Source organism: Aquarana catesbeiana, linkage group LG07 (assembly GCF_042186555.1).
Source record: "Aquarana catesbeiana isolate 2022-GZ linkage group LG07, ASM4218655v1, whole genome shotgun sequence".
In the NCBI taxonomy this organism is placed as follows: Eukaryota; Metazoa; Chordata; class Amphibia; order Anura; family Ranidae; genus Aquarana; species Aquarana catesbeiana.
In genome coordinates, this window is record NC_133330.1 from 346,714,603 (window position 1) to 346,727,300 (window position 12,698).

Sequence of the window (12,698 nt, forward strand, 5' to 3'; positions counted from 1 at the left end):
TTTGAAGTTAGTTTTTTTTTTTTTTTTGGGGGGGTGTAAAATTTGGGGTCCTTGTTTTTTTGTCCCTGACTTACAATAGTTGAGGTTGCAGCTGTCTCTGTGCGGCACTAAATAAGAGGTGAAGGGCTGTGTGGGAAGGGTGGGGTGAGGGCTGTTTGGACAGAGCAGGGTGGTAAGAAATTTGTAGCATTTGGAGGTCTGTGAAGCGAGATTCCTGTAAAGAATTGTGCGGCTTCTCTGGCTGCCCCCCCCCTCCTCCTCCTCCTCCTCCTCCTCCTCCTGTGTCCCCACATTGATTTGAGAGAGAAGCTGCAGCCTGGGTGGTCCTGGGCTCTCCTCTCCCTCCTCACATTGGGGAGCTGTTGCTTAGCAGCTAATAATAGGACTTGTTTAGAGAGTAATTTGCCTTTTCCTCAGCCAATGAGATTCTCCGCACATTTCCATGCGATCCCCCCCCCCCTCTTCCCTTTCTCTCTCTTTTCAGGGACTGTGAAGAGTTGCCTTCAGCACAGATGCTTGGAATCAGGACACAGGAGTGAACCTTCTCCTCTCTTCCTGGGATTTCCTGCCTTCCCGTCACTCTGGGACACGCTATTTGCCCCGAACGCCGCTTCTGAATAGAAACCCCCCCATCCCCTCTTTTTGCGATTTGCGCTGGAAGAAGCATGAAGAGCAGCCTGGGATCGAAGGATTTGCCCACCTAGATGGACCTCCGTCATTTTCTGGATGCCGATGATTCCTGCATGGATTTTACCAATCAACTAGCTGAGCCGGTGATTTTCAAGAACCTTTGAGGACCGAGGGTCACTGACGCCTGTGGTACCCCTGCCGTCCAACCGCTTCCTATAGGATTCCAATGGCCCCTGTTCCCCCCAGTACGGGGGAAGGCGGCTTCACACATTTACCTTCTGGCTACAAAACTTCTTACCCGGCTCCGAGCGCCGACCTTCTGCGGAGACCCAGCTACTGCCACGCTGCTTTTGCGCTTAAGCAGATTGCCAAGGTGAGTGGTGGAATGGAGAGTCCTGACCAATGGTGTGGGTGTTTTTTTGATGTGTGTCACATTCTACTATTTAATGCAACCTTTCTGAACCTTCTAACCCCAGAGGAACCCTTCAAATCATTTTCTGAAGCCTCTAAAACCAATTATTTGGTGATCAGTGAGAAGAATGTTCCTTACATTGGTGATCAGTGAGAAGAATGTTCCTTACATTGGTGATCAGTGAGAAGAATGTTCCTTACATTGGTGATCAGTGAGAAGAATGTTCCTTACATTGGTGATCGGTGGGAAGAATGTTCCTTACATTGGTGATCAGTGAGTTACATTGGTGATCAGTGAGAAGAATGTTCCTTACATTGGTGATCAGTGAGAAGAATGTTCCTTACATTGGTGATCAGTGAGAAGAATGTTCCTTACATTGGTGATCAGTGAGAAGAATGTTCCTTACATTGGTGATCAGTGGGAAGAATGTTCCTTACATTGGTGATCAGTGAGAAGAATGTTCCTTACATTGGTGATCAGTGAGAAGAATGTCCCTTACATTGGTGATCAGTGAGAAGAATGTTCCTTACATTGGTGATCAGTGAGAAGAATGTTCCTTACATTGGTGATCAGTGAGAAGAATGTTCCTTACATTGGTGATCAGTGAGAAGAATGTTCCTTACATTGGTGATCGGTGAGAAGAATGTTCCTTACATTGGTGATCGGTGAGAAGAATGTTCCTTACATTGGTGATCAGTGAGAAGAACGTTCCTTACATTGGTGATCAGTGAGAAGAATGTTCCTTACAGACAATTATATAGATCATTGTTGTCATGCAGCTGTCACTGCTGAGTGACATTGGCCCTAAACCCTGTAGTTCACCATTAGATGGGAGGTCAATCAGCTACAGGTCAAGGAACCCCTAGCACACTCTGGAGGAACCCTGGTTGAGAACGGCTGATCTAACGCATTTTATGTAACTGTACTTATCTATTAAGAATGCCAATTATAGGTAACTTTTGGTCTTCCAATGTCGGTAGAAATACAAGTCCTGCCAGGTGACTGGCCGAGCAGTCCTGGACTTGTATCTTCTCCAGCACTGGACATATGATAATAATATAATTTATGCCCCCAAACTTCTCCTGTTGGTTCTCAGATGTTCAAAAGTCCCTCCTTCACCGTCCTGCTGCTAAACCATTTATTGCTTTGCCAGAATCCTGCATTTGTCTGACTCTCGGGGTTGGACGTTTTTGTGGCTTTTTGGAAGTATTAAACTTTTGTTTTCACTTAAAGTCTTGTGTGGGGACGGGGGGCCGCACTCCCACCCAGCACATGTGCGAATGGAAAACCCATTCCCTTGCATGACTCCTCTTGTATTTTGGTTTTTATCGCCGGGGTGGGAAAGCAGAGGGAACAGCGGAGGGGATCAAGGCTGTGGAATCTGGCAGGAACACGGCCTGGCCCGGCAGGGGAAGCGTTAAAGCCCCCCTTTCCTACCTCTCAGGCTTAGGGAGCTCTAATATCCTAAACTCCTCCTTCTGTGTCCTTACTCTCTGTCTCTTTTACTGGTTGCCCAAAAAGCTGACAATCTGCAGGTGTGGTGTACCGGGAGCCTAGCTTGGCTGAAGTTTGCCATCCCGGTGAACGTTGTTGGTAGTGTTGTAGAGCTGTGACAACCTCTGCTTCCTCCTCCTGGAAGAATTTGTTATGTCTACCCGAACTTGTCCTTATCGTTGGAATGTGACATAGTCGGGAGTTTATATAAAGTTCTCCCAGGAAACGAAGAATGGTCTCCTGCTGCGTCGGGTGAATGCCTAGGGGTTGGGCACAGATGGCTCCGGCACAGAAGGAGTTACCGGGGGCAAACTCTCTGCAGGCGGTGGCTGTCAAGTTGGGGGGTCTACTCATCACTTATCGATTTTTGGATTGCGTCCTCCTTGGGCAGAACATCAGCGTGGTGACTTGACGTTAGTCAGAGGGAGGAAGTCTTGCGGGCATTACATAAGCAGGACCACCTGCATTCGAAAAAAAAAGCTTCCCTTTGCCACAGCATGGCACTCCCCCCCCCCCCCTCATCCTTCTTAGTTCCCCCTCTGTGGTTGGCACCGGTTCAGTTTTCCAGCCACAGGGGACTGGCAGGCTTCTGTCACTGGCCACAGCAATGTGTGGACACCATGGCCTCCTCACCCTTGAATTTCTGAAGACTTCTCTCTAATTTGTGCCATAGCTCAGAATGTCTCAGCTTCCTCTTCCCATAATCCTCTCCTCCTTATAACCTGTCAACTAGAACCCCCTCCCCCCCTTCCCACTTCATTGCTGGGAACACAAGCCATAAGGGTCCAGCAGACCAGGTGGGCCAGTGGGCTCTTTAATAAGTCATCTGGGTTTTTCCCATCGTCAGAACAAACTTTTATGACCCTGAAAGCTCATGTGCAATATCTGTCCAATAAAAGTTAGTACAACCTGCATGGAGCAAGAGGTCAGGGCATGACACATGTTGCAGAGTGCTCCTGTACGGTGTGGGGGGGACACATCTGCCTTTAATCATCCCGCTGGCACAACATACAAAAAAACATTGTGGCAAGTTTGTGCGTCGATGTTATTGCTCCTTGTGTGCCAAAGTCCTCCTGAGCAGGTACCCACCAATACACCACCTGAAACATGTTGACTTTTTCATTGAATTAGAATGTAGACCAATCCAGTAGTATTTATCAAATGGTTGTATGCTTGGTCCAGTCATGTGTTATGTCACGTATTAATGGCGCCAACTTTTTTTTGACACTTTCTTCCTTAGGGTAAGGCGGTAGGCCAGAAGGCTCCTCTTTGGCTCCGTGCTCAGTTCCAGGCGCTGCTCTTCTCCTTGGGATGCTCCATTCAGAGGCATTGTGGGAAAGTACTATTTGTTGGACTTTTGGTTTTTGGCGCTCTGGCCGTGGGACTGCGGGTGGCATCCATTGAGACGGACATCGAACGGCTGTGGGTGGAAGGTGAGTGACCACAACGTTTTGATGCTGTTTGACGTGTCGAATAAAAAAATGCCTTTGGTTTTCTGCCTTTGCTTCAAGGCTGGCTGGGAGTTGTAGTCTGGCAGTGTGAGCAGAAATTGAACGTCTTAAGCTCTGAAACGTCCTTCTGGGACGCAGTGAAATTTATTGTGGCATTAAAAAGTTTGTTGATTATTTGTGTGCTGGCTTGTCCCACTCAGTCCGTGCGTAGATCGCCTTCAGATTTATTGTGCAAACTCGACACTTCTCTGCTGGAAAGCCTGGCTGTTGCTAGTGTACTATAATATAAAAAAACGAGAGGCTCGGCGTACAGGGGAAGCAGTGTTGCAGGGGAGCGGCGTGTAACAGAGAGGTGTTATGCACCGCAGACAGAGCGCCAGTTATGCTCCCCCGGTACTGGCCCACTGGGCAGTAAATACAAGCAGGGGCACATTTACAATTCACAACTTCGCCTGGCGAAATGTTAGGAAGAGCGCCTCGGCAAACAGAACTAGAGGTGTTTCTGTAAAACGCTTGGACACGAGTGGAGGGGGGAAAAAAATCCACTTCTGCCATCAAGCCATAAGGGGCGACCGCCAAGGTTGCCATGAATTCCCAGAAACGTTAAATAATAATAGCTGCTGCACAAGCACATTCTGTTGGTCTTGTTGGGTCGTCGCCTTGTTTGTGGTAGAACTTCTTAGTGTGCGAGCAATCGTTAAGAAGTAACTTCAAGTTAAAGTGTATCTCAAGGGTAAACCTCTGTTAGGTTTCTGGCCGTCTGTCTCCTATTGGGGAGAATTCCCTTCAATACTGTCCTGTAGACCCAACAGGAAGCAATCTCTCTTAGTTGTCCCCAAAATAACTACATCCATTGGAAAATTTCCACTATACTGCTGTTTTGGTGACAACTTGAAATTTGAGATTGCCCATCAATTTTGTCTTGGGGATAGCGGTCATCAGGACAAGTAAAGAGGATGAATCTCTCTAATGGGGACACAGACAGCAATAACCCTTCCTCAATCCATCCAAAATGTAATATAATTGTACCTTTGGATACACATCGAGTTACTGGCTATACTGATCAGCTGCAAGATTTTGGAAAAAAAAACCTTTAAAGTTTTTATTATCAGGTGGTGTCCAACTCCAGTCCTTGAGGACCAAGATCTGCAGGTTTTTAGGAGTGAGTAAAGTAAGAATGACTCTCTATCCTGAAATCCTGGTCTGTATGTGGCCATGAAGAACTGGAGCTGAACATTTTTGACCTATATTAACCTACATTGTTCTTTGTATGAACTTTGTGTCTCATCTCTACGTGAACCTTGTGTCTCCATCTCTATGTGAATGGTGTGTCTCCATCTTTGTATGAACTTTGTGTCTTCATCTCTATGTGAATGTTATGTCTCCATCTCTACGTGAACATTGTGTCTCCATCTCTATGTGAACATTGTGTCTCCATCTTTGTATGAACTTTGTGTCTCCATCTTTGTATGAACTTTGTGTCTCCATCTCTATGTGAACATTGTGTCTCCACCTCTATGTGAATGTTGTGTCTCCATCTCTATGTGAACGTTGTGTCTTCATCTCTATGTGAACGTTGTGTCTTCATCTCTATGTGAACGTTGTGTCTCCATCTCTATGTGAACATTGTGTCTCCACCTCTATGTGAATGTTGTGTCTCCATCTCTATGTGAACGTTGTGTCTTCATCTCTATGTGAACGTTGTGTCTTCATCTCTATGTGAACGTTGTGTCTCCACCTCTATGGGAACGTTGTGTCTCCATCTCTATGTGAACGTTGTGTCTCCACCTCTATGGGAACGTTGTGTCTCCATCTCTATGTGAACATTGTGTCTCCATCTCTATGTGAATGTTGTGTCTCCATCTCTATGTGAACATTGTGTCTCCACCTCTATGGGAACATTGTGTCTCCATCTCTATGTGAACATTGTGTCTCCATCTCTATGTGAACATTGTGTCTCCATCTTTGTATGAACTTTGTGTCTCCATCTCTATGTGAACATTGTGTCTCCACCTCTATGGGAACGTTGTGTCTCCATCTCTATGTGAACATTGTGTCTCCATCTCTATGTGAACATTGTGTCTCCATCTCTATGTGAACGTTGTGTCTCCATCTCTATGTGAACATTGTGTCTCCATCTCTATGTGAACGTTGTGTCTCCATCTCTATGTGAACGTTGTGTCTCCATCTCTATGTGAATGTTGTGTCTCCATCTCTATGTGAACATTGTGTCTCCATCGCTATGTGAACGTTGTGTCTCCATCTCTATGTGAACGTTGTGTCTCCATCTCTATGTGAACGTTGTGTCTCCATCTCTATGTGAACGTTGTGTCTCCATCTCTATGTGATTGTTGTGTCTCCATCTCTATGCGATTGTTGTGTCTCCATCTCTATGTGAATGTTGTGTCTTCATCTCTATGTGAACGTTGTGTCTCCATCTCTATGTGAATGTTGTGTCTCCATCTCTATGTGAACATTGTGTCTCCATCTCTATGTGAACATTGTGTCTCCATCTCTATGTGAACGTTGTGTCTCCATCTCTATGTGAATGTTGTGTCTCCATCTCTATGTGAACATTGTGTCTTCATCTCTATGTGAACATTGTGTCTCCATCTCTATGTGAACGTTGTGTCTCCATCTCTATGTGAACGTTGTGTCTCCATCTCTATGTGATTGTTGTGTCTCCATCTCTATGCGATTGTTGTGTCTCCATCTCTATGTGAACGTTGTGTCTCCATCTCTATGTGAACGTTGTGTCTCCATCTCTATGTGATTGTTGTGTCTCCATCTCTATGTGAACATTGTGTCTCCATCTCTATGTGAATGTTGTGTCTTCATCTCTATGTGAACGTTGTGTCTCCATCTCTATGTGAATGTTGTGTCTCCATCTCTATGTGAACGTTGTGTCTCCATCTCTATGTGAATGTTGTGTCTCCATCTCTATGTGAACGTTGTGTCTCCATCTCTATGTGAATGTTGTGTCTTCATCTCTATGTGAACGTTGTGTCTCCATCTCTATGTGAACGTTGTGTCTCCATCTCTATGTGATTGTTGTGTCTCCATCTCTATGTGAATGTTGTGTCTCCATCTCTATGTGAACATTGTGTCTCCATCTCTATGTGAACGTTGTGTCTCCATCTCTATGTGAACGTTGTGTCTCCATCTCTATGTGATTGTTGTGTCTCCATCTCTATGTGAACATTGTGTCTTCATCTCTATGTGAACGTTGTGTCTCCATCTCTATGTGAACATTGTGTCTCCATCTCTATGTGAACGTTGTGTCTCCATCTCTATGTGAACGTTGTGTCTCCATCTCTATGTGAACGTTGTGTCTCCATCTCTATGTTCCTGGCTCTCTGAAAGGTTATTACTCCACAGATTAGAATCTCCAATCGAATATTGGCTTATCAGTGATGGTTTTGTAGGTCTGTGTAACCCAACTGGTCAATGTTTTATGTCTAATTCATGTTGAATGTCTCTTTGTTGTTTCTCGCTTATTTCTGCTTTATTCTGCTCACTGGGTGCATTTCATGCCCTTGGTTATTGCTCCTTTTGAGTTGTAGTTCATGACCCGGGATCAGGCCTAGGGGTTAAACTATAGAGCCCTCACACCCCAGCAGCCCCCCTCCCCTACCTTCTATCTAGATAAGCTAAATAAAAGGACTGAGGCTGCCGAGATGAGGACCCCAGGCAGTGTGTGCTTGATTGTAAAGGATGGGGTATGGGGGTCCGTGGAAGGGGACACACACAAGGGCTCCATACTTTTCACAGGCAGTCAGGAACGTAGCATATACAAAGTCAGTGAAAACAAACTGAGTATTAGAGCTCAAGGCTCTCATAGGCTGCTTTCTGTAAGCAGGAAGAGCAGAGGGGGGGTGGTGGAGGGGACTGCTCCAAACTTGGGTGGTCACCATAGGTAGTGGGTGGTCTAGGACCTAATAGGAGGGCTACAAAAGGCTTGTTGCTGAAGCTGACGAGATGGTAAGCAGCTGTGTCTCGTAAGGGAGGGGGATGGGAAGTCTGTTAAACATATACTGCCATATATATGGGTTAAAAATAACTTCGATCTATACTGGACTTTATATACGGACAGACAGAGGAAGCTCCGAGAGATACATTGTATAAAAGATACATTCAAAAATTCATAAATATATAAAAATGTATTTAATTTGGAAATTTTAAGTGCTAAAAAATCTTACAAAAAATTACCGAGAACACTGAGCCAGTCACATCAGTCTCTGTACAGAGGAGCTTACACTCTAATGTCCCCTCCCCCACAGTCACATCAGTCTCTATACAGAGGAGCTTACACTCTAATGTCCCCTCCCCCCACAGTCACATCAGTCTCTATACAGAGGAGCTTACACTCTAATGTCCCCTCCCCCACAGTCACATCAGTCTCTGTACAGAGGAGCTTACACTCTAATGTCCCCTCCCCCCACAGTCACATCAGTCTCTGTACAGAGGAGCTTACACTCTAATGTCCCCTCCCCCACAGTCACATCAGTCTCTATACAGAGGAGCTTACACTCTAATGTCCCCTCCCCCCACAGTCACATCAGTCTCTATACAGAGGAGCTTACACTCTAATGTCCCCTCCCCCCACAGTCACATCAGTCTCTGTACAGAGGAGCTTACACTCTAATGTCCCCTCCCCCACAGTCACATCAGTCTCTGTACAGAGGAGCTTACACTCTAATGTCCCCTCCCCCCACAGTCACATCAGTCTCTGTACAGAGGAGCTTACACTCTAATGTCCCCTCCCCCACAGTCACATCAGTCTCTATACAGAGGAGCTTACACTCCAATGTCCCCCCCCCCCCCCCCCCCCACAGTCACATCAGTCTCTATACAGAGGAGCTTACACTCTAATGTCCCCTCCCCCACACATCACATCAGTCTCTATACAGAGGAGCTTACACTCTAATGTCCCCTCCCCCACAGTCACATCAGTCTCTATAGAGAGGAGCTTACACTCTAATGTCCCCTCCCCCCACACATCAGTCTCTGTACAGAGGAGCTTACACTCTAATGTCCCCTCCCCCACAGTCACATCAGTCTCTATACAGAGGAGCTTACACTCTAATGTCCCCTCCCCCCACACATCAGTCTCTGTACAGAGGAGCTTACACTCTAATGTCCCCTCCCCCCACACATCAGTCTCTGTACAGAGGAGCTTACACTCTAATGTCCCCTCCCCCACAGTCACATCAGTTTCTGTACAGAGGAGCTTACACTCTAATGTCCCCTCCCCCACAGTCACATCAGTTTCTGTACAGAGGAGCTTACACTCTAATGTCCCCTCCCCCCACAGTCACATCAGTCTCTATACAGAGGAGCTTACACTCTAATGTCCCCTCCCCCCACAGTCACATCAGTCTCTGTACAGAGGAGCTTACACTCTAATGTCCCCTCCCCCCACAGTCACATCAGTCTCTGTACAGAGGAGCTTACACTCTAATGTCCCCTCCCCCCACAGTCACATCAGTCTCTATACAGAGGAGCTTACACTCTAATGTCCCCTCCCCCCACAGTCACATCAGTCTCTATACAGAGGAGCTTACACTCTAATGTCCCCTCCCCCACAGTCACATCAGTCTCTATACAGAGGAGCTTACACTCTAATGTCCCCTCCCCCACAGTCACATCAGTCTCTATACAGAGGAGCTTACACTCTAATGTCCCCTCCCCCACAGTCACATCAGTCTCTATACAGAGGAGCTTACACTCCAATGTCCCCCCCCCCCCCCACAGTCACATCAGTCTCTGTACAGAGGAGCTTACACTCTAATGTCCCCTCCCCCCACAATCACATCAGTCTCTATACAGAGGAGCTTACACTCTAATGTCCCCTCCCCACAGTCACATCAGTCTCTATACAGAGGAGCTTACACTCTAATGTCCCCTCCCCCCACAGTCACATCAGTCTCTGTACAGAGGAGCTTACACTCTAATGTCCCCTCCCCCCACAGTCACATCAGTCTCTGTACAGAGGAGCTTACACTCTAATGTCCCCTCCCCCCACAGTCACATCAGTCTCTATACAGAGGAGCTTACACTCTAATGTCCCCTCCCCCCACAGTCACATCAGTCTCTATACAGAGGAGCTTACACTCTAATGTCCCCTCCCCCACAGTCACATCAGTCTCTATACAGAGGAGCTTACACTCCAATGTCCCCTCCCCCCCACAGTCACATCAGTCTCTATATAGAGGAGCTTACACTCTAATGTCCCCTCACCCACACAGTCACATCAGTCTCTATATAGAGGAGCTTACACTCTAATGTCCCCTCCCCCCACAGTCACATCAGTCTCTATACAGAGGAGCTTACACTCTAATGTCCCCTCCCCCCACAGTCACATCAGTCTCTATACAGAGGAGCTTACACTCTAATGTCCCCTCCCCCCCCACAGTCACATCAGTCTCTGTACAGAGGAGCTTACACTCTAATGTCCCCTCCCCCCACAGTCACATCAGTCTCTATACAGAGGAGCTTACACTCTAATGTCCCCTCCCCCCACACATCAGTCTCTGTACAGAGGAGCTTACACTCTAATGTCCCCTCCCCCACACATCAGTCTCTGTACAGAGGAGCTTACACTCTAATGTCCCCTCCCCCACAGTCACATCAGTCTCTATACAGAGGAGCTTACACTCTAATGTCCCCTCCCCCACACATCAGTCTCTGTACAGAGGAGCTTACACTCTAATGTCCCCTCCCCCCCCCCCCCACAGTCACATCAGTCTCTATACAGAGGAGCTTACACTCTAATGTCCCCTCCCCCACAGTCACATCAGTCTCTATACAGAGGAGCTTACACTCTAATGTCCCCTCCCCCCACAGTCACATCAGTCTCTGTACAGAGGAGCTTACACTCTAATGTCCCCCCCCCACAGTCACATCAGTCTCTATACAGAGGAGCTTACACTCTAATGTCCCCTCCCCCACAGTCACATCAGTCTCTATACAGAGGAGCTTACACTCTAATGTCCCCTCCCCCACAGTCACACACTGTTATTATTATACATGACCAGATCAATAAAGGGGATGCAATCTATAACATGGGGGGCGCAGATCCTTTCAGACAATCTCTGTTCACATGTGGGAAGTTGGTGTCTATATAGCGGGAAGCCATCTTGTATCCTGGGCTGACCTTAGCGGGGGATCTGCGTCTTACTAGGAAGGTCAATGAGTCTCATTTATATTTCTGATTGTGACATATTAGTGTAAATGGCAAAATAACGAATGGCTCAATTAACCTGGCCTGTCAGCGCAGATAAAAGCGATGGAGTCCTGATAACAGAGTCGTAAAGACAGTAACAGATGTTCAGAGGCCTCCAGCCGCCTCGGTGTGCTGAAAGACCCCTCCATGCAGAAGAGGAGTCCTTCTTTTTTTATTTGATAATATTTTTGATAAGTCTTGCACCCGGGGCCCCCCCGCCGTCCGATCTCCGGGGCCCGCCAGTGCAAAGCCATTTTTAAAAATTGAGTCTGGAGTACATAAACTTCAATTTCCAGAGAATTAGTCAGCGAAATAAAGAACAGATTGCAGATTACGGGCGGACAAAGTGTAAACATCTGTCTGGGGGTGCCGGCTTTGAAAACGTGCGAGGCGACACTAACCTGTCACATTAGTTAATGGAAGAACAGATAACTTTGGTGTCACCAGCCCCTCCCCCCCTGTGTCTCATTAAACAAACGCTCTTCGCAGAGGTGGGCGAATATCATCCTGTAATGGGATTATTAGCCAAAATCTCAATTAGAAGCTTGTTGTGTTCTATCATCTTTAATTAGGTTTGTTTGTTGTTTTGGTTTCCATGGCTGGTGTAGGCCGAAGCCTGTCTGGTAGTAATTAAGATTTCGAATGCATCTTTTTTTTTGGATCCTCCAGGTTAAGGATGAGCTCCGGTGTGTTCGCATGCTGAATGTGCTGAGCCCGCCAGGAAGTCAGCATGGCGCAGCGCTAGTCACAGGTAGGGAGACATTTCCCGATCTCTGCAGCCGCACATCGGGAAATGTCTCACTGATTGTGATTAGCGCAGCGCAGACTTCCTGACGGGCTCTCCACTTGCAGCATGCGAACACGCCGGAGCTCATCCTTACTCCAGATATATGTACTGTGTATATACAAATACATATATATTGTATATATTACTATTATACAGGATTTATATATTAATATTATACAGGATTTATATATTATTATTATACAAGATTTATATATTATTATTATACAGGGTTTATATATTATTATTATACAGGGTTTATATATTATTATTATACAAGATTTATATATTATTATTATACAGGGTTTATATATTATTATTATACAAGATTTATATATTATTATTATACAGGATTTATATATTATTATTATACAAGATTTATATATTATTATTATACAGGGTTTATATATTATTATTATACAGGGTTTATATATTATTATTATACAAGATTTATATATTATTATTATACAAGATTTATATATTATTATTATACAGGGTTTATATATTATTATTATACAGGGTTTATATATTATTATTATACAAGATTTATATATTATTATTATACAGGGTTTATATATTATTATTATACAAGATTTATATATTATTATTATACATGATTTATATATTATTATTATACATGATTTATATATTACTATTATACAGGATTTATATAATATTATTATACAGGATTTATATAATATT

At 45.4% G+C, this 12,698-nt stretch overlaps 1 protein-coding gene across 1 annotated transcript in view; it reads left to right on the forward strand.

Annotated features, from left to right (window-relative positions):
• Window positions 1-472: 472 nt before the first annotated feature.
• The window catches only part of PTCH2 (patched 2), a 69,839-nt gene continuing 57,613 nt past the window's right edge, over window positions 473-12,698 (forward strand). Inside the window, exons 1-2 of the mRNA XM_073594008.1 lie at window positions 473-1,003; window positions 3,777-3,969. Of these exons, the coding sequence (XP_073450109.1) occupies window positions 857-1,003; window positions 3,777-3,969 (340 nt within the window). The 5' untranslated portion in view covers window positions 473-856. The remainder of the gene's footprint in view (window positions 1,004-3,776; window positions 3,970-12,698) is intronic.